Genomic DNA, 25,791 nt, shown 5'->3' with positions numbered 1-25,791 from the left:
TCAGCAAAATAAAAAAATATGTAATGTAAATGACTGATAATGAAATCTGGGCTATCAYTTTATCATGCGAGAGTATAAAATGTTCGGTGATACCCGAACTTAGCCCTTCCTTACTTCTTTTCTATAGAATTGCGATGCGGAAGATACTCCAGGGATCATTCCGAACAACTTTGCTTACAAGCTTATGGGGTTGAAACCGTTTTCGAACCCGCTATTTTGAAGATGAATTTTAAAAATCTATAATAAATTGTATGGGAGATATATGATACAGTTGTTCGATCTGGTAATSCAATCCCGCGGCAATACACTTCTGCCTACGAATTTTCCAGTCATTATTGCACTTGGAAAAAGCCTCCGTCGTGATGGCCATCAGAGCATTCTTCGATTCAGCTTTTATATCCTCAACTGATGTCTTTCAAATCGATTTCATTGATCCTTCCAATATTCCAACGATGCCAGTAAGATCTCTGACTGTTAATCGTCGACTGTCAAGCAACAATTCCATCACTTTATTGGCGTGTTGATCATCAGTTGATGTTGATGAACGTCATGGACGTGGTTCGTCGTCAAGGCGTTCTCGACCCTCTTTGAATAATTTGTAAAAACAATTTCTTGCGACAAACAAYTATCGCCGACGGTCTCTTGCAACATTAATTTCAGCTCTCAAAATTTGATTCCGCTCACAAAATTCAATGGAACTTGTTTGTTSAATAATTTCGCTCATCGCAAAAATTCGCCGAATGAACTTTAGGTACTTCGGAAAGACAAGCYTAAACTAAGCACTAATTATTTTGTTGTGTGATTTGCCACAGACGTAATAGGCAGTCATACGAGTCTAGAAAAAAATATTTCCACGAATTGGGTTTCATGCGAAATATTAATATAAAAGTCTTACTTTTTTTTGACCACAGTATTTTCGATTTCGATAGTTATTTTTGATATATTCGGTAGGTGGTAATCTTATTTTCAAAAATTTGCAAATATTTATTTAAATGGCAACTCTATTTAAAAAWCTGACAAAATTATGTATTGAAGAAGATCAATAGATGGCAACTCTATCCTTAACTCTTTTTGTATTTTATGAAATACTTAATATTTATATATGTATATATATTTATATATTTTTTGGTTTTTTCTTTCATCGGTAGACGGCAACTAGTTTACTTATAAAGATTTACTTAAATATTGCTAGAATATTTTTGTCTCATTTTGTAAATTGAGTTAATTCATAAGAGATTCGGGCATTTTATTCATTTAACACTTTCCTCGCAGAAATAAGTATACCCAAGTTTGAGCTGATATTGATAACCCCTTTGATGGTTTTTCGAATATGAAATATGAAAACACTATTATCATAATAACATCCTATCTATCTATTTGTTATACTAGGCTCAAATTTTTRCAGCTCTGAAAGGAAAATTTATAAGTCGGTTAAACATTGTAACAAAAAAACAACCGGATATTGTAATTAAATTATGCGAATGTTGCAGAAGAGTTACTGTGATTCAGTTTTATCAAAAACACAAGCCTACGAGTGGTAMMAAGCCTTSAAAGACSKTMGAGAGATCGTTRAAGACATGCCTAGTTCTTCGCGACCTTCGACTTATTCAACTGGTGAAAATATTARAAAAGTGAAGGATATGGTTGCAAATCGTTAGGCAAGGTGTAGGGAGATGGTAAAAGAGTTCTTCATCTCTCGCTTGTACGTTCGAACGAGTTTTGTGGATATTTTGGGTATGAAACGCGTTCTAGCTTGACTCGTCCTTATAAAGTAAAATTTTTTTAARAAGAGTAGCATAAACCGGCCGTTATAACTGAAGAAGAGACATGAGTTTGTGAGTTTGATATGCAAACAAGTCAACAATCATCGGAATGGTATCCAATTTCAGTCGATCGAAATTGATCCAATTTATCGATCCCAAAAAGTGCTTATAAAAAGTGTTACGACGACTAAAAAAATCGTTGGCATAAGTGTACTACTGGTATTGGTACGCTTTGAAGGCGACAAAATAAATATTGATGAATAACCAATTTTTTTTTTTTTTTGAGTTTTATTTACAATTTCCGTGTAACTTACTTACTGTTATACAGATTGTTTTGCTAACTCGGTAGAGACAAAATAGTACAGTTATAATKGGTAATATATACCACAGTATTACGACGATGGCAGGGACGGACTGATAATAGTTTACCTCTGTTGCAGTTGGGCTGTATCTAACTAAGGTCTGACTATATAATTAATAAATAATGCATTAAAGAAGTCTGGTTCTGCTGAAAAAAGCCGGAAGAAACTGCTAGTGTATCTGCTCAGTTGTTAGTTGTGTTTATAGTCTAAGCTAAAATCATTCATTTTATTTCCCAGCACTATCTCTATTTACTTCAATCTCTCTTTTGCATTATAACCGATGACGCTTTCTTTTATGCAAATAAAGTAATTTTATTGCCGATAAGTAAGTGATATTTTCATTGCAAAAAAATAATAAATTGAAACGTATTAAAAGTCAATATTCCACGTCACACAAGCGCTCTCAACATAAAATAGTTGTCACATAACTGTTGACAGTTGACAGCTGTGGTGTTGCGAATAAATTTGCTGCCTGGGAAATTCAATGCACTGTTGACTTGTCAAATTGTTTTTGTCTTAATTGTGTATAAAAGCGATTAAATGCAAAATCAAACACAGGTCTTTAACTTCGGGCAACTTCRTTGAGTATATCATAAAAATAGTTTTAGTGTTTAAGTGAAATTGTCTAAAAAAATACAAAAAAAAAAAAAAAAAAAAATAACAATATTTGTATAGCTAATTAATGCAATTTTGTATTTAAATTTTTAGTTGCCTTGTTTGCACAACTATTATGAAATCTCCAACAAAGTGACCTTTCGTRCTTTGCTTTCAATGCTCACTTTCATATTTGTTTCACTTATTTGCAATGCTCCCAGTTGCAGCTCTGCTATTTGTCCTCCTTCTGTCTATATATGAGTAGAGAGATACATCSTCTGTGGCACACTTGAAAATGCAAAGGTGAAATTCTGTTTAATCTGCTCCAGTGACATTCACTTTAGCTACCATACGTATGTACTTTATTTGTATAGTTTTGCTTGTACTCCATTGTGTCATCCTGTTGCTGCACAGCATAAAGTTCCATTTCGCATTGCTTTTAGGCATGTTAGTGTTGCTTTGGGTTTATTATCCAACTTTCCAGCTTCAGAGTTGACATTTGTTTGTGGTTGAGCAAGTAGATGTTTGCTCAAACGCCTCAGCTCATATTGACATCGAAATTTGCATCCTTTTGCTGTGCCATATGCGCCGTTGTGTTAGTGCATACGAAACAACGGAAGTGTCGAGACTCGAGACTACTCAATGGCTTCTCAAAAGCGAGCTGACATTTAAGCTCCAATGCTGTGTAYACACACACACACACGATATGTAAGTTGATATTGAGAGGGCCGATTGAAAAGTGCATGGGAAAGTAAAGAATGAGGGGCGAGGTGCCTTTTACACCACTCCACTGGTTATTGGGTGTATACCATATACTACATATTTTACCATATACTATATATCTTACTATGTATTGAATAACTGTTTGCTAATATGTGTCTGTATAATTTTGCTTTAATTCCAAATCTATGCACAACACCTTACAGTTTCCAGCAATACATTATGACAGATGTTCGGGCATATTGAAAAAAATTCGATAAAAAATTAATTAAAATTTGAAAGTCGATCTCGTAGCATGGACGTATATTTTTGGATAATTATATGTTTGTTAGTAGTACTAAAAAATTTTCCTTTTCTATGGTAATAAGTATACAAAAAATAAAACTCCTAAAAAAAAAAAAAAAAACAGTTTCCAACTACTTTTAAGTTATTACAAATTCAAGAAATTGATGTTCAACATTTTAAATGTATCATTTGTTTCCCATATTCTACAAAATGCATTCACTGCATGCTTGCTTGACCTCAGAAATTATCAAAAACTAACTAAAACACATTCAAATGTATGAMAGTTGGTAATATGAAAGACAGGAAAATATATGGAAGACAGGCGACCGATCAACCAGGGTGTTTACAGGAACTGACACTCGTCCTCAGTAGCTAAACCACAGTATACACAGTAGAAAATTTTTCGTGGTAGCTTTCTGAAGGGTGAATAGCGGCCATCGGATTTTCAGTGGTAGCAAAGCGGTACTTAGCAAATTTATTTTATTAAATAATTGAGAGCCAAACACTTAACAGATATCATTGAGCAAGCACCATATTCACCTGATATGGCCCCCTGTGACTTTTTCTTATTCTCCACACTGAAATATCCACCTCGGAGAACACGCTTCAACTCAATTGAAGACATCTAAATAAATTTGACGCGAGAACTGAAGAGCATACCAGAAACTGCCTACAAAAAATGTTTTGAAGATTGGAAAAAGCGTTGGCACATGTACATCGCCTTAAAGGGATCTTACTTTGAAGACGATAAATAAGTTTGGATGATGATTGAAAAATTTTCCTTTTATTTATAAATTCCCGCTACTTTATTGACAGGGTAGAGAATCATGCTAAGTTTAGTTGCAATGAAATGAGCACCGAAAACGGTGAAGGCAGTGGATACTTGAAAGCGGTTGTTATCGACGAAAAAATCCAAAAGTACGCTAAAATAGTTTCGAATGCTCATATAGTGAAGTCGTTCGGGATATCAGACACCCTAATGATAACAACTGAACACGTATATTATAACATTAGCGAATAGGTATGAGAAAGTTCTGCGCAAAGTGGGGTCCGCCACAAGTCAGTGAAAACGATGGGAAAAATTGGGCTCCGCATTGCTTCCGCATCCGCCGTTTTCTCTAGATTTTTTCTTGTTCTCAGATCTCAAACAAATGCTCGCTGGGAAGAAATATTCGTCCAATGAAGAGGTGATTGCCGAAACTGAGGCCAAGAAAAATCGTACTAAAAAAGTGGTATCGGAAAGTTTAGGCATCACAATATTCAGTGCGATTCGTGAAGAACATATATAAAATACTCAAGGTCGATAGATATGGGCAGAATATACATACCTTCTTCTTCTTTATTGGCATAGACACCGCTTACGCGGTTATAGCCGAGTTTACAACAGCGTGCCATACGTTCTTAATTTTCGCAGTTTGGAGTCAATTAGAGATTCTAATTGTAGCCAAGTCCTCCTACACCTGGTCTTTCCAACGAAGTGGAAGTCTTACGTTCTTAATTTTCGCAGTTTGGAGTCAATTAGAGATTCTAATTGTAGCCAAGTCCTCCTACACCTGGTCTTTCCAACGAAGTGGAAGTCTTTTTTTTCCTCTRCATCCCCAGGCGTCTGCGTCGAATACTTTCAGAGCATTAGCGTTTTCATCCATTAGGAGGGCTTGATCTCGCCGGCGTAGCCGCTGTCTTTTAATACGCTGAACYATGTCAATGTCGTCGCAGAACTCATATAGCTCATCGTGCCATCGGCTGCGGTATGCGCCGTTGCCAATGCGCAATGCGCTTTCTATCGAAAACTCGGAATGCCGACAAATCAGATGTTGTCATCGTCCATACCTCTCCACACCGTTTAGCAGGACGGGAGTGATGAGTGGCTTGTAGGGTTTGGCCTTTATTCATCGGGAAAGGATATTATCTCGCAATTGCTTACTGCGTATTCATGTACATATATAAAATGAGATGATTGACATTATGTAGATCGTGTGCTCAATGTATTTTTTATTACGACTTTCTATGCAGAACTCTTAATACATTCTATCAAAGACAGGTTCATACTTCTGTTACCAATATGAAAAATTTTAGTTTGATATTCGCCAGCATCGTCTACGAAAATATTTATTGCGTATTGCAATTCGAGTAATTGAAATCGAGATGGCAATATTTTAGAGAAGCTATATAAATCTTTACATAAATGCTAATATTGTCTTTTTMGCTGTCGTCATTTACCATTTCCAAAGGTTATCTTGTACAATTTTGTAACCGAGATGCCTTGTAAATGTTTTCACAGACTGTTGTTTATGCGGCAATGTTGCAAATTGAACTTTTACGGCCGCCATAAAAAGATGGTCGCAAGTGTTCTGAAGCACCAGCATTGTATTGGCGCGCGAATATTTCATGACTTTATAGCTTGACTTATCGAACCAGCGGGTTAATACAAAGCGGAAAATATACATCTGCGAGAGCTGATGAAGAAGCTTAATGTTGACAGCAATACAGGCCATAATATTTGCCAKGAGACAAGCTTATCTGCGTCTACGCATAAAAATATAAAAGCTTGTACTCCATGAGGAATTCGAAAATTCGAAAGTCAGCTAATGAGTTCTATACTTCGCTCTTCATTTGCTAACCCATACGGCTAATGCTAAGTAAGTATGAGTGTTTTCCTCGAAAAAAAAAGAAAAAATCGTCTAAACACATTAACTTTTAATTGCATTGTCAGTTTTTCTTTGAAGAAACATTGCCCAATAAAATATGTGAAACTGATTTAGCTCGTGACAACGTAGCCCAACGGCTTTGAAATACACAAAATTTCTAAATGCACACACACATACATTTGAATACATACACACTCGCACATGTTCAGGTATGCGTGTAGCGARCGTGTGGGGGCAATATTTTGTGTGAGCGAGTAAACAGTCAAGTTGAATGGATGGCGCTAGTGGTCACAGCGGAATCATAAATCAAGTGAACGTCACCRCGACTGGCTTTACAGTGTCATACGGCGGACAAAGGCTGATAAATTGGTATTTATTTTGAGCAATATCTACATTCAAAGGTCGTATATATTTCTTTGTATGATGTGGCACTCACATAAACGTTCCACTTCATGAAAACAAAATATGAATAATGAAAGTGCGAACAAATTTTAAAAATTTAATTTCAAAACCTATTAAAAAGTTTATTTACCCAATTGTTTGTTTGTTGTGTCAAAATGTATAGTTTTTTGTTATTTTTTTTTTTTTTTTTGGCATAGGCGCCAACAGTGGCTTACATCAATTCGGTTCTAATGCTTTCGGTGAGCACAGCATATAACGGGTTTTTCAGTAGAAGCGCTACAAAACAAAATCGGTTTGAGATATCAATGAAATTACTTATTCCTTTGAAAGCACATTCGTGCCATTATCTTCTTCGACATGGCCACCACGGACACGTTAACAAAGTCCAGACGCTGAATCCAAATTTCGACGTTTTTCAAGCATAAATCCCCCGATATTGCTGCAATTTGACATTCGATATTCGAACAAAGTACATCAATCGTCGCCGGCTTGTTGGCATACACCAAAGACTTGACGTAACCCTACAGCAAATAGACTAAAGGCGTCAGGACCAAGGCGGCCTATAAACTGCACCATTTCGTGAGATAGCACGTTCACCAAGGTTTTTCAATAAATCGATTGTGATATTGGCTGTTTGTGGTTTGTGGCGAAGCCTTGTTGGGACCAAGTCCATATCATCCAATTCGTTCGGTTATCAATGAGCGGTAGCAATTCCCATGCACAGTAACGTGCCAGTCTTGAGCTTCATAGAAGAAATACGGCACAATGACGTCGCCGGCCTATAAACCAAATCAAACCGTCATTTTTTTGGGATCTAATGGTAACTCTTGGAGTACGTTTGCATTGCTGCCTGATCCGGCTAATTTTCAAGTTTATGCTCAGCCCAATTCACGATTGTGATAGTCAAGTGGCTTCGGTTCTTGCCTCAATTTGATCTTGTAAGAAAGTGGACCAAGATCTTTTCACAAAATTCGCCACAAGAACGTCACAGAGATGAACAAAGCTTGAGAACTATGTGTGAGAGACTGTCTTGGATCTTCCTCAATTGATGCGCAAGCGGCAACAATATTCCATCTATTCTATTCTTATTAAAAATAGTTTATAGATTAGGCAACATCCAAAAACTTGAAGGTAGGCGAAAGGACAGACGAACGTCCAGAAACTACATTGTCTTACAATTCGCAACATAGTGTAGTTCAGAGATATCCATATTCCAAATTGACGCAGAAAGATCATTATGATAGAAATTCAGTAAGCTTGTGTAAGGGTGAGAAAATGTCCATAAAACTTACGAAAAAGAAAAATGGCGCGAAAACAAAAAAGTTAAAGAATTACACCCCTATGGATATTTTAAGAATCAAATTTTTTGCTTAAGAACAATCCATGGGCCATACAACTAGGGGGAAATACTTCTGAAAGTGTCMATTATGTCCGCACACTTGTGGATTTTAATATTATAGCTCCTAACTTTTTATGCTAATTACCTCATTTTAAATTAACTATATGTATTTTAATCTTGATACGTGTTATGTTTTTACTAGATACTATTTAGTTGCGAAAGGGTCTGAAACTTAACTTGCTCAATTCTTTACCGATAGACTTGAAATTTAGGAAGTATATACGTTAAAAAACGCTTAGTTAGTTTTAATAAAAAAATGTTTTCCGTGAGGTATGCTCCTTTATTGAATCCCGCTTAAGAACTAAAGTTTACAATTAATTATACTTAACTCTAGACCTATGTTTGCCGCTGCAACGGCTGTGGAGCTTGCTGAAGCTGCACTTCCCACAGGTTGCCAGCACACGTGTCGCACTCTCAGCGATTTAGTGGTGTCATATTATATTACTTTGTATCATATGATATTAATGCATCATATGATACGTTTTGAATGCATGGGCTGCTAACTTATATCTACCAACGGCGATGATGTGATTTTGACAGCTCGTGACATCCATGTTTGGTATGCTATGATGTCCATTTCGGGCTTAATGGCTTCGTCAACAAACWAAATTGTCGGTATTGGGGTGGATCAAATTCTCGTGTGGTTCAGRAAACMMAATTGCAACCACAAAAATTCACGGTTTGATGCGGTATGGCGGTGGCAGCAGGCATTATTTATTTCGAAGTGAGCCAGGAAATGCCGTTACGATCAATAACGGGAGTTACAACACAATGTTGGCCGACAATTTTATCSCGGAAAACGACGAAATCGACGCGAACGCTCTATATGTCTAACAAGACGGTGCGTCGCCTAGTGTTTCACATCTAAACATGGGAACATTCCGGGAAATGGCCACCAAGCTCATGCRATTTAACGRCCCTAGATTATTTTCTCTGAGGGCTTCCATTTATGGAATGCTCGACATGCTGGAAGACAACATTCAGCATAAAATAGCCGAAATTGCGTCCGAAATGCTACACTTGGTTACCGAAAGTTGGCGTAAACGTGTGGCGATATGCAAACGGAGTCCATTGGATCGTATTTCAAATCATAAATAGCTTAAAACTCCCTGCACAACAAAAATTAGATCTCTTGTGTGCAAATTTGAGTGTTTTGCATGTTTTATTTTAACATCATGTTGTTAAATACTTTTAGAAGTAAGTTTTGTGTTTGAACAGGAAATCCAAATCCTGATAGCCTAGTGGATGGCTAATTGAAAATCTCAGTTGCTTTTAAGGCCTCTTTACTCTTCCTTCTAACTTCCGGGCTCAGTAGTTGCATGCYTAACGAACAAGAAGAGGTTTAACTGGGTCCAAATCTTGATGCATACAATTTCTTTGCTGTCACGTACTTCAGCTACTCTTGCATAGTTATTGCAAAAAGTTTCCTCTCTATGAGATGTTATTTTTATCAGGACATTATCGGAAAGCCTACGGTCAGAAAAGACAGATATGCAAATAATTGCGGTTAATTCGGGCGTAGTAGAGAAGGCAAAGGCTTTAGTAAAAACATACGTTGCTTTCAATTATTACAATGGAATTTCTTTAAACAAAACCGAGATGACCTGGTTYTTTGAATTTCGAACCGACGCAGAAAGGACGTCAGCCTTTGATTGCTGCATGCAAATTTTCAACGAAGAGGGAAACATTTCATTGATAATTTCATTAGTAATAAAATAACGGTAAAAGGATTTTGTGTGCTCGACATAAAAATTTATTTTTTCACTTTTCGCTGCGCGCAGCTCGAACTCCTACGGAAAAAAGGTCATATGCCATTTATCGTTAACGTAACACTGTTCCACCCAAAATCTTGCGTCATCACCGGCTGGYGTCACTGTGGCTGCAACGCATGCAACTTTAAAGCACAGGCRTACGAGTCCCACTTGAAATGGGTCGCTCCTTTGTACGCCAGCACAGCAAATAGTGTCCTGCAACGGAAAATGTCACCTCTGGGAAATCAACAGCTCGCTCTTAACGACCACCCAACCAATGATGTAGACTTACGCAGCGTACTCGCCAACGCGAATTCACACCTAAAGCGGAAAGCATACACAGCGTTTGTACACTATACATATATCAAGTAGTAGTTATTGTTTCGGTATTGTAATGAAACTGCGAACCGTCGGGTGTTTTAATTATTCATTTTTATGGTRGCTTGAATGAGTGAATACGAGTACGTGCTCACGGTACGGCAGCCGAACGTGAATATGCACGTGGCTGCTTGGGACACAATTTCCCATAGAGGTGTATGTGGTATAAAATTTCACACATCACGAACTTCTTTTGCGACRGGGAATTAAATTGGAGTGACATAGTGTAGGCACAGGACAAGTTGTAATGCCTTTTGAAATAATTTCGCGTGAAATGAGTACTATTATGAGCATTGTGTATTATGAGCACTTTGTTGTAACGAAGTTTGTACGAAGTAGCTCATATTCTAAACCGCCATGAAAGCGTGCGGTTTGAAACTTAACTGCTGTGCTTTCAACGTARTACTCGAGTGGCATATAAATACTGCTCCCAGAGAGAAAAGAGATATTTACGTGAGAAAAGCGACGATTTGTATGGAAAATAAATAACTTTAGGGCGTGCTTCAGTTTCATTGTTTTAAAAAGAAAATCTTGGAAGACGAATTTAAGAAATGCTCTAACTTTTGAGCTTTTGTGTAAACTATTACTAAAAGCCTTKTCGTTTTAAGAACGAACTACTTGGTTCATTATTTTTCATTTCAGTGGTTATTATATAGTCGTCTCACACTTTAAGCATGATCTTATTAGTAGTGTCAGCAGGTTTTGAGCGATGTGATAATAGACCGGTCCTTACTCCGCCCAATCACATCTTACTAATTTCAGGAATTTCTTTTTCCATTGCTTSCTTCAATCTTATCAGTTGTTGACAGTAATATGTAAAATCAATCGTTCGAYTTGGCTGGAACAGCTTACCTTTCCCATCCCAACAAACACTCAGCMTTACCTCTCGAGGCGTCAATACTGTCTTTGCAACCAYWTTTTTGAGCTTCACCACGCTGGGGACCATAATCTTTTTCGCACATTTCACTTGATTCACTTTTCGYCTCCTGTTAAAATTCGCTTCAGAAATGGTTCGATTTCACAGTTTGGTGATGAATGTTAAGTTCTTTAGCGATGTCATGGCTGCTTATGTGACGGTTCTGGTCAATATTTTCCATAATTTCATCGACTTTTTCCACAATAGGGCTRCCAGAGCGGGATACATGTGCTACACAAACTATTATAATATCGTCTCCRTAAACTTCACAAATTTGATTGGCAAAGTTCTTMATTTTTTCACTCATTTCTGAACAGCTGTAACTTTTTTMAACTTCCCCGAATTTAATTTTTTTGGTTAAATAAAGTTTAAAATCTCACCTTTCCAACACTATATGGTATACAGAATGTGATTGGTAAAAACTTGTTTTTCGACCTACTTTGACGTGGTTTTTCGTCATCGCTTTGCCGCGATATTCCGCCGATTGATCGTCTGTTTCATCAGAACATACTATATATGTATGTAGATATCCTCATATTCGGAATATCGTGGCTAGAGGAAGGTATATACCGATATTAAATAGATTTGGACATAAGTTAGAGCTCAATTTTGGGCTCTTTTTGAYAAGCTTCGATATCGAGACCTAAGGAAAATATGTATGGTCGTGAACGAGTTCGCTCATTTTCTGAACAAACAATGTGCGTTCCAAAGTAAACAGGACTTAAAAAAAAAAAATAAATAAATAAACAGAACAAATACTCTTTTGGGCCGGTGCAAGCCTTTGAATGATCTCTATGTCTGCATAACGCTTTCCTTTCATGGGCAAATGAATTTTTCCGAAAAGGAAGAAGTGGTTAATGGTTAAAATGTGATTTTTGATCAAATAATCACCAAAGGTGTCAAAACACCAAGGTAGAATACCGCATTAACGTTTTTTCCGGGTGGAATAAATTCTTTGTGGATAATACCCTTGGAATCTTAAAAACAAATCAGCATTATTTTTACTTTTGACTTCTCTATGCGCGATTTTTTGGGTTTCGGCTCGTCCGGTGCCTTCCATTCAGTATTCTAACGTTTCGTTTCAGGAAACACCACCAGTCACAATATTGTAAAAGAAGTTTTTGTCCTTTTTGACCTCCTTAATGATGTCCTTCGAATGTTGGATTCCGAGCAATTTTTGGTCGTCAGTCAATTTCTGCGGAACAAACTGTGCACACACCTTTCGTAAGCCCAAAAGTTCGGTCAAAATGGGACAGATCGATATTTTGGAGATATTCAATGCCATTTCCATGAATTTCAATGATGATTTCGGCTGTTTTTTTTTGAGAGGGTTTTTTGAGGGATTCACGTACAGTTTCGCTGGAATTTCCGGTGATCACGGATTTTGATTGGCCCACAGTGTGATCGTCGTTTATGTCCTCACAACCACTTTGAAAACGTTGAAACCACTTGTGCACTCTGCTACGGGATAAGCGATAATTGCCATAAACTTGTTTCATCAATTGAAACGTTTCGGTAAAAGTTTAACCAATTTTAAAACAAAATGTAATATTGGCTCTTTGTTCGAAGCTCATTTTCGCACCGATGGCACAAACATACTGACACTAAAACGCAATAACTTCTATTCACCAATAGATGAAATGTCATAAAATTYACACTGGACAATCGATGAAGATAGCAGATTCTAACGGATTACTTGACATATAGATGGCGCCACCATGGGGGCGCTAGATTCCTGTTTACTTTGAAACGCATCTTGTATCATATCGCACAACAAAATTGATCAAAATCGGTTGAGCAGTTTAAAAGATTTGAAATTTCAGCATATGATATGAACAACATTCAAGTTTTGAGTAGTCCACATGTAAACTTGTTTTAGCATCTGCATAGTCGAATTTAGTATAAAATTTTGAGTAGTCAACCTTTTAGCGGGAGCTTGTTGAAGTAAGTTGATAGTTTTCTAGCATCATGAGACGACGTGAACTGGTTTTCTTTATACAAAATGATTAATGATCAGACAACGAGTAAAGGGTCCAACGTTTGTTGCGAACWAATTTCGTACTTAATTTACTTAATGCATTTTTAAGATATTAACTTTAAAAAATTTTCTTCGACATTTAAATTTACACATACATATGTACATACATTCAGAAGTACCAAATACCCGTAACCAAAAATAAAAAAAAAAAAAAAACCAAAAAAATGCTGAAAGCATTTGCCGGCTTCACTTCGGTATGAAAACATATTTATGTCGAATTTATATGTATGTAAGTGTCATGTATCTGTCCACAGGCGCCTCCGAGTATGTGCGGTCATATTTTATTTTGTACCATGTCGACAAGGGAATAGTTAATAATTGCAGATTACACAAGTGTCTCGTGTTTTGACAAATTACATTCTTGCCGCAGAGAAATATCACCTGTTGCCACAAACCAATGTAACCAGCAGATAAATAAAATGTAAAGAGGCTGCTGATAAACGGAATATGTTGGCGTACATATACATAGAAGCTTATATGTATTTATGACTGTRTGTACGATGTAAGATACTTATAAGAATAGTGTATTATTAATTGCATCTGTGGTCTTATGTATTTGCAAAAACAACTAACTATACTACCACAGTGGGCGTCAGTGAAACACTCTGTAATCACAGTCAAGCTCATATGTTGGAATAACGGTATGATACGCCTTGTGTACCCAAAATAAGAGAAATCGGCTAAACAAACTGAGAGATTGAAATATTTTTCAGATGTTTGCTTGAGAGTAGGTGGATATCCTGACGAGATAGCTAGGCCTTTAGGAAGATCATTGTGAAAGTATCGAAACTAAAATCCACTCACTCTATTGTCATCTCTGAACCTTTCTGAGGTCGTGATGAAGTTCATCAATACTGTTTTTTTTTTTCAAAATTATGTCCATTTTTTTAATGTAGGCGTTTTTTGATTTGACCAAATCTTGAGCACTATAAATCGAACAAGAAACTGGTATAAAACTCATATGCTGGTAGAAACAAAGCAAATAGTCTGAATAGCAATCTACAATAAAGTACCATGGGAATATCGAATATGTGGAATATAAGAGGTTGTCAAAAAAGTCTTGCGGYATTTTTTAATATTTTTTAAATTTTTTATTTTATAACGGTTTGATGACTCATGCCCAGCTCCTGACCAATGCTACGGCTGCTACTATGCCGGTCTCTTTCGACCAATTCAGCGATTTTATTGACAGGTCCTCCGGAGCGTGGCGCATCTTCGACCACCTCTACACCAGAAMKAAAACGTTGAAGCCATCGTTGTGCGGTGGAATTGGAAAGTGTATCGGGTCCATAAACTGCACAAATTTTATTGGCGGCTCGAGATGCATTTGTGACTTTATCGTAGTAGTACTGTAAAATATGCCGCATTTTCTCTTTATTTTGCTCCATGTTTGCGACACTATAACTCAAGAACGACTTAGAAGAAACAGCAATCAATCAAACGCGTGTTAGCGCGTGAAATAAGCTTTCCATAAAGGTATAGCATGACTCGATGCGACTAGAACGAGAACTACGCGCTCTCAGCGACAACTAGCGAAAATACCGCAATACTTTTTTGACAACTATAATAATATATGAATTAATGGCATASTTATTGCTCGTAGAAAAGATCAGGTTCCAACGTGGCGAATCGAAGATACCTATTAGTTTAAATACAAATGTATTTAACAGTTATTGTTGCATTAAAATTAAATCACAGTCTTTAATTATTTTATAAAAAATGTATGTTCAAAAACACAATTCCACAATTACACTAAAATTGTTATATTTATATTTTTCAGGAGGACGCTAATAATATCAATTCGCAATACTATGTTCCCGGCACATTGACACGTCAAAAACAGGAGGAATTGGGAACGCCAGACGCCGTACAGGAAACACGACGCTCACATGTCAAACATAAGCAYGAAAAAGGTACGAATTTAGAAATAGACCAGCTTCGTTGTAAGTTAATAAAATGGATTAGGATTTAGAAAAAAGGCTGTTATAAACCAATTGAATTTTATTTGAATTATTTCATATTGATTATACATAGGTATTGTATCAAATCTGGAAGGTACTCAATATAATAGAAAATATTTAGAATGATTGGTGTCCATAATAAATAAAATCGTTTCACGTATTATTACTGATTGTCCTCAAAAAGTCACTTTCTGTTATGACCTATGGGCAGAGAGAGTCTTTATTCCATATTTCTTCAAAAAAGAAGTCGGCTTTAATGTTCGTGCGAATGAGGGACACTATAGACTCATGATTAATGTCAATGACCAATTTGGTTCCAATAAGACGGCAATACACGCTATACAGCTAACAAAATAATAAATTTATTGAAATAAACTTTTGGCGACCAGCTTTTCTTGAGTCGCGATAAATCGTGCGATTAACACTCCTGACTTTTTTTTTTGTGCGGTTGTGAAGACGCTTGTCTACGAAGATAAGCCTGAGGGGTTTGACGTCTTGTAAAGGAAAAAAGTGGTCGAAAATTGGGGCTTTCGGCTGATATTTAATCGAGCCAGACGCATTGGTCGCTTGTCCAAAGTAATTTTTAAAAATAATGACAAATCCATACCTTTGTAATAAAGGCAAATTCATGGCCATAACACAAATTATATGCGTTCTAGGAAAGGGAAAGAAAGGGATCTTAACATCATTTTAATATAATACGTCTTCGTCTTAAACTTCAAACTTACATTGCAATCCGGACAAGACCAGATTTACTTTTCTTTATTAGAACCGCTTTAAAGTAGCAAAAATTTAAGTCACCGCGAAGCTGACGTTTATTTGCTCGTATGCCTAAAAAATTAATTAAATTTCCAAGCCTTTAAAATTAGTCATTTATTAAGTGCTTCTATTAAGCACATATCAGAGAACTTTGTCCATACCACGCCCACTAATCGCTTTTGACATCTCTTTGCAGCTTTGGCCAGCGAACACGTTAAGCAAATTCGTAGCGAAGCCGCTTGTCGTGTACCACAACGACGCGTCGAACGCATACAGCGCGACCCCTCAAAGACCTACACGCCGCACTGTACGGTGCTCCACCGATGCACCGACGAGACTGGTTGTTGCCGCAGCGAACGTCAAACGTGTGCACCGAAACGCACAAAAAACGTCGATTTGTATTTCTATGTGAGTATGAATGTGAGCAGAAAAAAATAAAATATTTCACAATTTTTTGTGTCGGTTCGCGGGTGTCAATACGTCACCAGATCGGTTTGCGTTTGCACCGCGATAGTGATTCAACGCTGCGGCGTTCTAAAGCATAAATTTATGCTTATATGTGTTTGGCGGTTTGAATGCGTGTGTGTRACTGGTGCTGGCTGGTGAATTATATSCAGCCAGGCAGACTGGTAGTCAAGCAATCGCGCAGCCAAGATAATGAGGTCACTTGCCAGGCTATTGATTAATTGCCAATGCGTTCGGTTGGCGCGAGTTAAGCTGTTCTAGCTCGGTGTTGTTTTTGTTAAGTCAACGGAATTTCGTTCTGCCACCGAAAACGTGTGCTATATAGTCACACACCTACATACATATATATATATGTATATTCATACATAAGTGATTTGGTAGTGCTTATTAGTTCTGAAGTTATGCAGTCACATTCCGCACTTTAGCGCCCCTCGGATATTAACTGCACCGCTATTCGCTATTCGCACAAATAACATGTGACTATGAATTTTGCAATGAAAAGTTCCAAGAATTATGCCAACAAAAATATTGAAAACTCAAGTGGATTTTTTATTGATATGTATCTACAGTATGTACTATAAGTATATACTAGTAAGTTTGAAAATTTTTAGAGTGACAGACTGAGTGTCTGACGACACATCGATACCTTTAGGAAGCTTGTTGAGAAACTATCGGGACTAGTATGCTGCCAAGTAAATATGACCTCTCTGAGCTACCCATTGCTCTTAATGAAGTTCAGCAGAGTATTATCTGTGCATCATCCCTCGAACGATAGTTAGGACCCTCCTATTAATTTCAAGATAGCCGACTTTGTCTGAATGACTAAGTAAGGGATATGGATGTCAACAAAATGCAATAAAACAATCGAAAATCGTATACACATCATCTGTGGAAACTCAAAATTCGCGATACTTGTTCTATAAACCTCGTATTGAACTCCTAGTAAATAACATACAAAAAGAAAGGCCTAGTGGCTTGCAAGTAAGAATATCTATTAGCTATATCTATAGCCGCAAATCATGCTAATCATTTCCATCTAAATACATCGGTTATTTTCGCTTTCAATAGTCTGATGCTGATGTTGAGAAACCAGACATAAAATCCTTAATTTATCAAACACAGAAATCGCCTATAACATCAATATTTCATAGATGACTGAAAAGCAATTTTGTAGAAAGAAGTTTCAGTCTTTTGGTTAAATTTATAAATGTCGAAAACCCCCACTATTTTGTTAAGGTCGGTGCAACTGAGCACTCTATACAGACTTTTCCATTATTATTATATGAGCGCCCAGAAGCACCGCACCAGATGTAGTACAATTCGTCAGGTCTTCGAAACACATTTCCATTTGGGGAACAAGAAAAAATCGCACGAGCTAGATCTGGTAAATACGGTGGTTAACACTTGCCTTACGATTTTCAAGCACCATATTTTTCACTTTTTTAAATATTTTTATTAGTTGAAAAGTCGAAAGTCCTCCAGAACGAAGCACGTCTTCAACGATCCCTCGCCTAAACTTGTATTTTTGATAAAAAGAATTACCTTAAGCCTTTCTAACATTCGCAATGTTTCCGCATATGAAATTTGGTTAGACATACAAAATTAGAGACACATTTTTTGTTCGATATTTTTATCCAATGTAAAAATCGCAATGCACTGCTGAGGTRTGCCGATTTAATCAGGTCCTGTATACAAACTGGTTGTCGGATAGCGCGCATATTTCACATAGTAATAAAGGAGTTCTGCTTTCTCCAGACTCGAAARCGAAGCAAAGCAAATAGGTTTGGCAGTGAACGAGGGCAAGACGAATTATCTCCTGTCATCAAACAAACAGTCGTCGCACCCGAGATTTGGCTCTCACGTCACCTTTGACAGTCATAACTTCATAGTCGTAAATAATTTCGTCTATTTTGGATCCAACATTAACACCCACAATAACGTCAGCCTCGAAATTCAACGCAGAATAACTCTTGCCAACAGGTGCTATTTCGGACTGAGTAGGCAATTGAGAAGTAAAATTCTCTCTCGACGAACAAAAACCAAACTCTATAAGTCACTCATAATTCCCGTCCTGCCATATGGTGCAGAGGCTTGGACGATATCAACAACGGATGAGTCAACGCTGCGAGTTTTTCAGAGAAAAGTTCTGCGAAAGATTTATGAACGATGAGCTGTACGAGATATACGACGACATTAACATAGTTCAGCGAATTAAAAGACAGCGGCTACGCTGACTGCGTCATGTTGTACGAATGGATGAAACACTCCAGCTCKGAAAGTATTCGACGTAGCATTCGCCGGGGAAGCAGAGGATGAGGCAGACCTCCACTCCGTTGGAAGGACCAGGTGGAGAARGACCTGGCTTCGCTTGGCATATCCAATTGCCGCCACGTATCGAAAAAAGAAACGACTGGCGCGCTGTTGTTAACTCGGCTATAAYSGCGTAAGCGGTGTCTACGCCAGTAAAGAAGAAGAAGAATTAAGGACAGTCCTTCCAACTTAGCAAAATATATGTATATTCTAATATCATTTAYCCGGGGAATTTAATTACAMTTTCCGGGTGCTTTTTTGTACAAATATATGTGCGACGAWCATCCCTTATTTAACGTGTTTTTAGATAGCTCCAATATTCCGGTAACTTGGAAACGGCTGTCGTGGGAATTGGAACGAATGAACGAAATATTCTCATCGATCATATGGTAGACTATATAATTCTTAGTTTACGATACATAGTATGCGAGGTGTGCTCAAAAAGTATCGCGAATTTTGGGTTTTTTCAAAAATTATTTATTTATTCATGAATATCTATTTTGTCCCCTTCAAAGTAAGCCCCATGAGATATTATACACTTGTGCCAACGGTTTTTCTAATCTTCGAAGCACTTCAAAATATCATTTTCTTTTAATCTTCTTCAGCTCCTCCTTSGATGCCATCTTTATCTCGTCAAGAGRAGCGTAACGTCGTCCTTTCATGGGCCTCTTCAGTTTAGGGAACARGAAAAAGTCACAGGGGCCAGATCTGGGGAGTATGGTGGCTGCGGCATCATTAGTGTGTTGTTTTTGGCCAAAAAGTCGCCCACAAGCAATGATGTGTGAGCAGGGGCGTTATCGTGGTGCAAAAGCCAATTTTTGTCACATCTTCTCGGCCTTCTGAGAACATTTTGTATCACCGATAAACGTTGCTTCGGTCCAAGGAGGAGGAATGCATCCGGAGGAGGAATGCATCCACGCACTTAATTTCGTTTTTCACACAAAATTTGATACAGGTTCTTTGATCCATTTCTTTGAATAGGTAAAAATCGAAGGCGTACCAAAACACGTGCAAGCAAAGTAGCTGTCAACAATTAAATGAACATTCAAAAAGGCCGAGCTTGTCGGCATAAGTGAGAGATATGAGTACCAACATAACGCCACAAAAAATTCGAAATTCGAATATACGTAACCCGCGAAAATTCAAAATTCGCAATACTTTTGGAACACACCTCGTATACATATACATTAAGTCTAGTAGAGGGCGTAAACATTTCTAAAATGATATAAGCCTCACAATCACCTCCGAATTTCGCCAACATGAATTATCGATCGCCAAGTTTGAATACTATATCATATTATTTAACTTTTTTTATCCAATAATTTAAGGTGTTGCAAATAACCATKAACTGCACCAATCTACAACATGTGAATTATTAGTTTAAATTGAGCCATTCATCAATTTGACCTTTAATATTGCGACTTCACTTTAATTTTTAAATATATACAGTTAAATTTTAGACAAATGTCATATAGTTTAGACGATATACAGTTACAAATATAACATATCGCGTGATCGCTTGCTTAGCTAATGTAGTTATCACCAGACAGATAGTTGTCGTTGCATTGGTTGGTGTCAGTTTCGTTGTGGCTATCAGTCAAATCTCACCGAATGGGAGTAAAAAATGATCGCATCAGCTCCACTGCCCACATCACCGGTTGTTATGCAAACTCATAAACGCCTCATTGCCAGTCAAACAGGCCAAGTGTGTAAGCAGTCCGGAGCAGACAGACAGTTCGTGGTTAGTGCGGGCTTTGTGCAGACCGATAGCACTGTAGATAAGTGCCACAGATACATTTACATGTGTAGTAATAGCGGCACAGACAGGCATAGAGAGAATATGTCTTTTTCCAGCTGATACGAAATGTGAGTAAATTAATTAAATAGCTTTGAATGACGGAAATCTGCATATTATGGCCCACGGGCGTTTAGCGGTGAAGGTGGCAGCGACGTTGACTCGTCGTTGACTTCTGTGGCCAGCCGCTGTGGCGTGCAGTGCTTAGGGAAAATCAGGAGTTGTTCGTGGCATAATTGGGTGGCCCGGCCTGGTCGTCGGTGGGCCGGTGATAGATTTCGTTTATTGAATGCCGCCGCCGCCGCCGCTGCACGAAGCGTGAGTGAGTGATTGCAGAGTGGCAAGGTTGCGCGCACGTGGGTGGCACAGCAGCGCATGCGGCGTGGAAAGTAAATAAGTTGTTTGACTGCCGCTTGTTTTTATGGCATTTGATGGTGCCTCAAGGATTTTTCGCTTTGCCACAGCTTGACCGGCGTGTYGCCCAGCAGCGCMAATGCTMGTAAGTTTGTGTATTTGTCGGCGCCATGATCGCCTGCTGGTCCGTTGCTGTGACGGTTGTTTGTTTTATTTGCTCCACGTCAACGGATAATGTGCATATCAATTTATTATGCAATTTCATTTGCAGTTTAGAGGCTTACGTGCCTATGTATGTACCTGTGTGTATGTCTGGGCCAAAGTGTGTGTTTATAAATTCGTTTATACATATGTACATATGTACATATATTTATTTATTTGCTCTTTCTCCAGCGTTGTTTGATGGTTTTCGTCTGAAAGCAATTTGTAGGATTTGCAATTTAATTGCATTCGATTTATGAGCGGATTAACTTGAAGCACCTACGCGTCATGACGGCGGTCACTAACGGTGAAAGTGCAACAGGTGGTTGTAAGAGCCTCCGCTAACTGGCATCAAGTGTTGTTTTGGAGATTTACTCAGTTGTGGCATGCCACGCAGTAGACTGCGGAATGCACATGGGAATGTGCTTTGTGAACTTTATCGATTGATAAGCGATTTTTTTTGGAATTTTTTATAGTTGAATCGGTATAAGGCTATCAAGTGTAAGAATTTTACCGGGAAAGACGGAAGTGATGTTGTGTTTCAAAGCAAATAAGAAGTATAACTGGCATAATGGTTGGATTATTGGTTATTACCAGGTACACTGAATGGTGTTAATATAAAAAAAGAAAAAAAAAAAATTGTTAATTTCGGTTGCCTCAAACACCATTCACAAATACAAAAGATTCCGTACAAGAGTTTAGTTTTGATTAATCAGTTTGTTGTTTGGAGCCAATTGGAGATTCCAAGTGTAGTCAGATCGTTCTCCACCTGGTCTTTTCCACGGAGTGGAGGTTATCCTCTTCCTCTGCTTCCCGCAGCGGGTACTGTGTCGACTACTTTCAGAGCTGGAGCTTTTCCATCTATTCCAACGGCACCACCTAGCCAGCGTAGCCGCTGTCTCTTAATGTGTAATAAAATATTCTATTTGTAAAAGAAGTATGAAATTTCACGCCGAAAACTTTTGGTTCTTCCCCCACGACAATGCACCCTCGCATACTGCATCGATAGTGTAAATTTATTAAGTACTTTTGTGCACTTTTGTGAAAATATGGACGAGTTATGGAAAGATTACCATTGCACAGTCTACTTCTGGGAACCATGTCACAATATAATCACAATACATAATATAATGGATGTGGATGTAATCGAGCCACACTAAGATCTACTTCCGATATAATTTCATTTTGAAACCGATTATTCCATTGGGCAGCAGATAAGTCAAGCTTTGATCCAGTTATCGAGCTCTAAGTTATCGGCCGAACTTGCAGCAAACATATTTTACTTAACTTTCTAAAAAGTGATGATAATGTCTTATAGTACCTTCATTTTCGAGGACATTATTGTGATTAGGTTTCCTAAATGCTCGAAATCGTCTAATATGTTCCCATAGTCCCTATATACCGACCACTTCTTATTTAGACTTGATCTGAGGTTTACTTGTTGAGATTATTTTCCTCTGCATATTACGATTAGGTACTTAATTTATGTGACATTAGGTAAGGTTAGATTTCGGGCCGATAACCGCGAAGAAGACCACATTTCTCTTGAAAAAATTCTAGAATCAAGTTTCTTTTGAAAAAATTGAAGAACCGGTCCTTCCTAAGGGGAAAACTTTAAAATGTGAAGCAGGAGAGATGTTTTGACGAAGTTGATTGCGCTATTCACAAATAACATCGCTTCAAACTAATTCACTCAGCTCATTCAAGACGTTGCAACTTAAATCTAGCGATATAGTGTTAGCGTTGAATTTCTTCTTGAACTTCTTTCCTTACCTCTAACCCTCATATAACAAATATATGAATTTTTATCGAGAAGAAAGTGTCGAGTAGATTTTTCCTTGCCTTCGTTCAAACAACTTTAACTCTCGGATGACATTTGTTTCTTAAAAAAAATTACAGATGTGAGTCCGTACTTGTTCCTATACGAAATGTTTTGGCTTTTGTCCATTCAGATAGCTTTGTATATATAATATATTATTCGGATCATTTTGTAAATTTTATCATAATATGATTTGGTACCAATATTGGCGCATATTGGTTTCTATTTACATTTAGTATACGCATGATCCCTCGTAAAAAATATACTGATCCGCTTGACTTCTCATAGCAGTTCAGCGGCTAACACTGAGGTGTTTTCTTGTATTATTAAGAACGATATAAAGGATGTTGTTTTTAGTGTTGTAGCGCCATAAAACAAACCTGAAGCAATTTCGACTAATGGKGCCGAGTKGACAGTGCTTGGCCGGATAAAAGTCYGAGTCCGTTCGGGTTACTTATACCCGACTGTGCTGGGAATATTTTAGAGAATATTTAGATAGTATACAGGATATATTTCAGCGTTGAAGKTTAGGTTAGGTGTTTTCCTATAAGATATGAACGTGTCTTTCTTAAAAACAAACTCGATTCTCTTTACTTCAATAAATTCGTAAACTGTGCTCTCAAATATGTTTTATTCATATTTGTATGGTTTCAATCTAAAACTGTTGGTTTAGAATCAAAAAAAAAAAAAAAAAAAAAATCTTACAAGTATATAGGTTGGATAAATTTCTTTGGAGTGATGCTACTATGACCTGTCTCTTATACACATCTAGATGTGTATAAGAGACAGGTTACAGAGCATCAATGAAAAGGGTGGCACCGTTGAACGTTTAACATTCGTTAATCACACAGAATGTCACTGTGTGGACAAGACGCGACAACAGGTCGACGAATACCACAATATGGCAATGTATGACATGACCTATGGCGGACAGACAATGCGACAYGCAACGATAGTCAACTGTAATTGCCCCAAATTGTATGAGAAAATATTGCAAGAAGACGGCTTTTGTCGCTGCGATTGCTCGTCTGGCAACACCGGCTGTGACTGGCTCAAACGCGGCATGGAGCATTTCTCGATGATCGATCGCAAGTGAGTACATTCGCTTTATAGCATTCAAATCAGMAATTTATTGTGTACAAAATATTAATTAAAAATTTTTAATTTCTTGCACGCAGATGCATAAGCGAGGGCCGCTGTAAGCTGCCCACATGTGAGCACGGCAACTACATCAAAAAGTTTGGACGCTGTCCGCGGCGCGAGGAGCAGTTGCCAGCCGCCTTGACTGAGCCGATGATGATGGCGACGAACGCGCTCTCCAACAGTGATTACCATTGAAACGAAATATTCATTAGACATGCATTTTATTGCAAAATGAAATGAAACTAAAATTAAGTATTAATAACTTTTAATAATTAATATAATTAATTTATTCGATACAAATTAGACGAAACTACTTATAAAGGATGGGAATACGAGTGCGAAGAAATTCAAATTCAAAAAAAAAAAAAAAAAAAAAAAAAAAAAATTAATGGCGAATTTGTTGGAGTTAAATGGAGGGAGAATTGAAATTTTTTTGAAGAAAATACTCAAAAGAGATAACGTACAATAATAAGCAGCAAAATGAAATTTATGCATTAATAATTAAATGTGATTTAAAATTTTAAACTTAAACTCGCATAAGTCAAGAATACATACTTTCCAGTTTGATGCAAAACGTATGCATACATTATATATCGTCACTTAAATTGCAAAACARCAAGTCATCAGAAAATTTTAAACTGAGTTACTTATTGCTTACGGTTCACTACATCCTATTACATACATATATTTATGTAGCATAACCTTTAACCGATATATAACCAATATATAACCACTATATAACCGTTATATAACCAAAACTCAAATTTTGTTTATATGAAATGTCTCTATTATTACGTTTTTCCTTCGCCTGTAAACTCATTTTCAACCACTGCTTTTAGGTATAACCGTTATATAACCAATTTATAACCAAAACTCAAATTTTGTTTATATGAGATGTTTCTATTATTACGTTTTTTCTTCGCCTGTAAACTCATTTTCAACCACCGCTGTCAGGTAAAACCGTTATATAACCAATTTATAACCAAAACTCAAATTTTGTTTATATGAGATGTCTCTATTATTACGTTTTTCCTTCGCCTGTAAATTTAATTTCAATCACCGCTGTCAGATATAACCGTTATATAACCAATTTATAACCAAAACTCAAATTTTGTTTATATGAGATGTCTCTNTGCAAAACAGCAAGTCATCAGAAAATTTTAAACTGAGTTACTTATTGCTTACGGTTCACTACATCCTATTACATACATATATTTATGTAGCATAAACTTTAACCGATATGTAACCAATATATAACCACTATATAACCGTTATATAACCAAAACTCAAATTTTGTTTATATGAGATGTCTCTATTATTACGTTTTTCGTTCGCCTGTAAATTTAATTTCAATCACCGCTGTCAGATATAACCGATATGTAACCAATTTATAACCAAAACTTAAATTTTGTTTATATGAAATGTCTCTATTATTACGTTTTTCCTTCGCCTGTAAACTCATTTTCAACCACCGCTGTCAGGTATAACCGTTATATAACCAAGTTATAACCAAAACTCAAATTTTGTTTCTATTCTATCGGTTTTTCTTCACTTGTAAAGTTATTAGAAGTGATGTTTGCATTTTAGACGACGATGTATACTAATATAAATATGTATGTGCTTTAGGGTGGTTAAAAATAAAATAAAAAATTTAAATTTTTTGAACCCACCCTTATGTATACACATATTATATCATACCATATATGCATGTGTATGTATCATTTGTAC

At 37.1% G+C, this 25,791-nt stretch overlaps 1 protein-coding gene across 4 annotated transcripts in view; it reads left to right on the top strand.

The window, feature by feature from the left end:
• LOC108977612 (uncharacterized protein DDB_G0283357-like) overlaps positions 1-24,785 on the top strand; it is a 119,340-nt gene extending 94,555 nt beyond the window's left edge. For all 4 annotated transcript variants that reach the window (XM_018947382.1, XM_018947381.1, XM_018947378.1 and 1 more), the window contains exons 3-6: positions 15,037-15,169; positions 16,173-16,385; positions 23,712-24,012; positions 24,099-24,785. In XM_018947382.1, coding sequence (XP_018802927.1) covers positions 15,037-15,169; positions 16,173-16,385; positions 23,712-24,012; positions 24,099-24,258 — 807 coding nt within the window. In that variant the 3' untranslated portion in view covers positions 24,259-24,785. The remainder of the gene's footprint in view (positions 1-15,036; positions 15,170-16,172; positions 16,386-23,711; positions 24,013-24,098) is intronic.
• Positions 24,786-25,791: the final 1,006 nt, after the last annotated feature.

Source organism: Bactrocera latifrons, unplaced genomic scaffold, assembly GCF_001853355.1.
Source record: "Bactrocera latifrons isolate USDA-ARS-PBARC rearing strain unplaced genomic scaffold, ASM185335v1 scaffold_92, whole genome shotgun sequence".
NCBI lineage: Eukaryota > Metazoa > Arthropoda > Insecta > Diptera > Tephritidae > Bactrocera > Bactrocera latifrons.
Note: the sequence above shows the minus strand (reverse complement) of the source record. Positions and strands in the feature narration are given on the sequence as shown.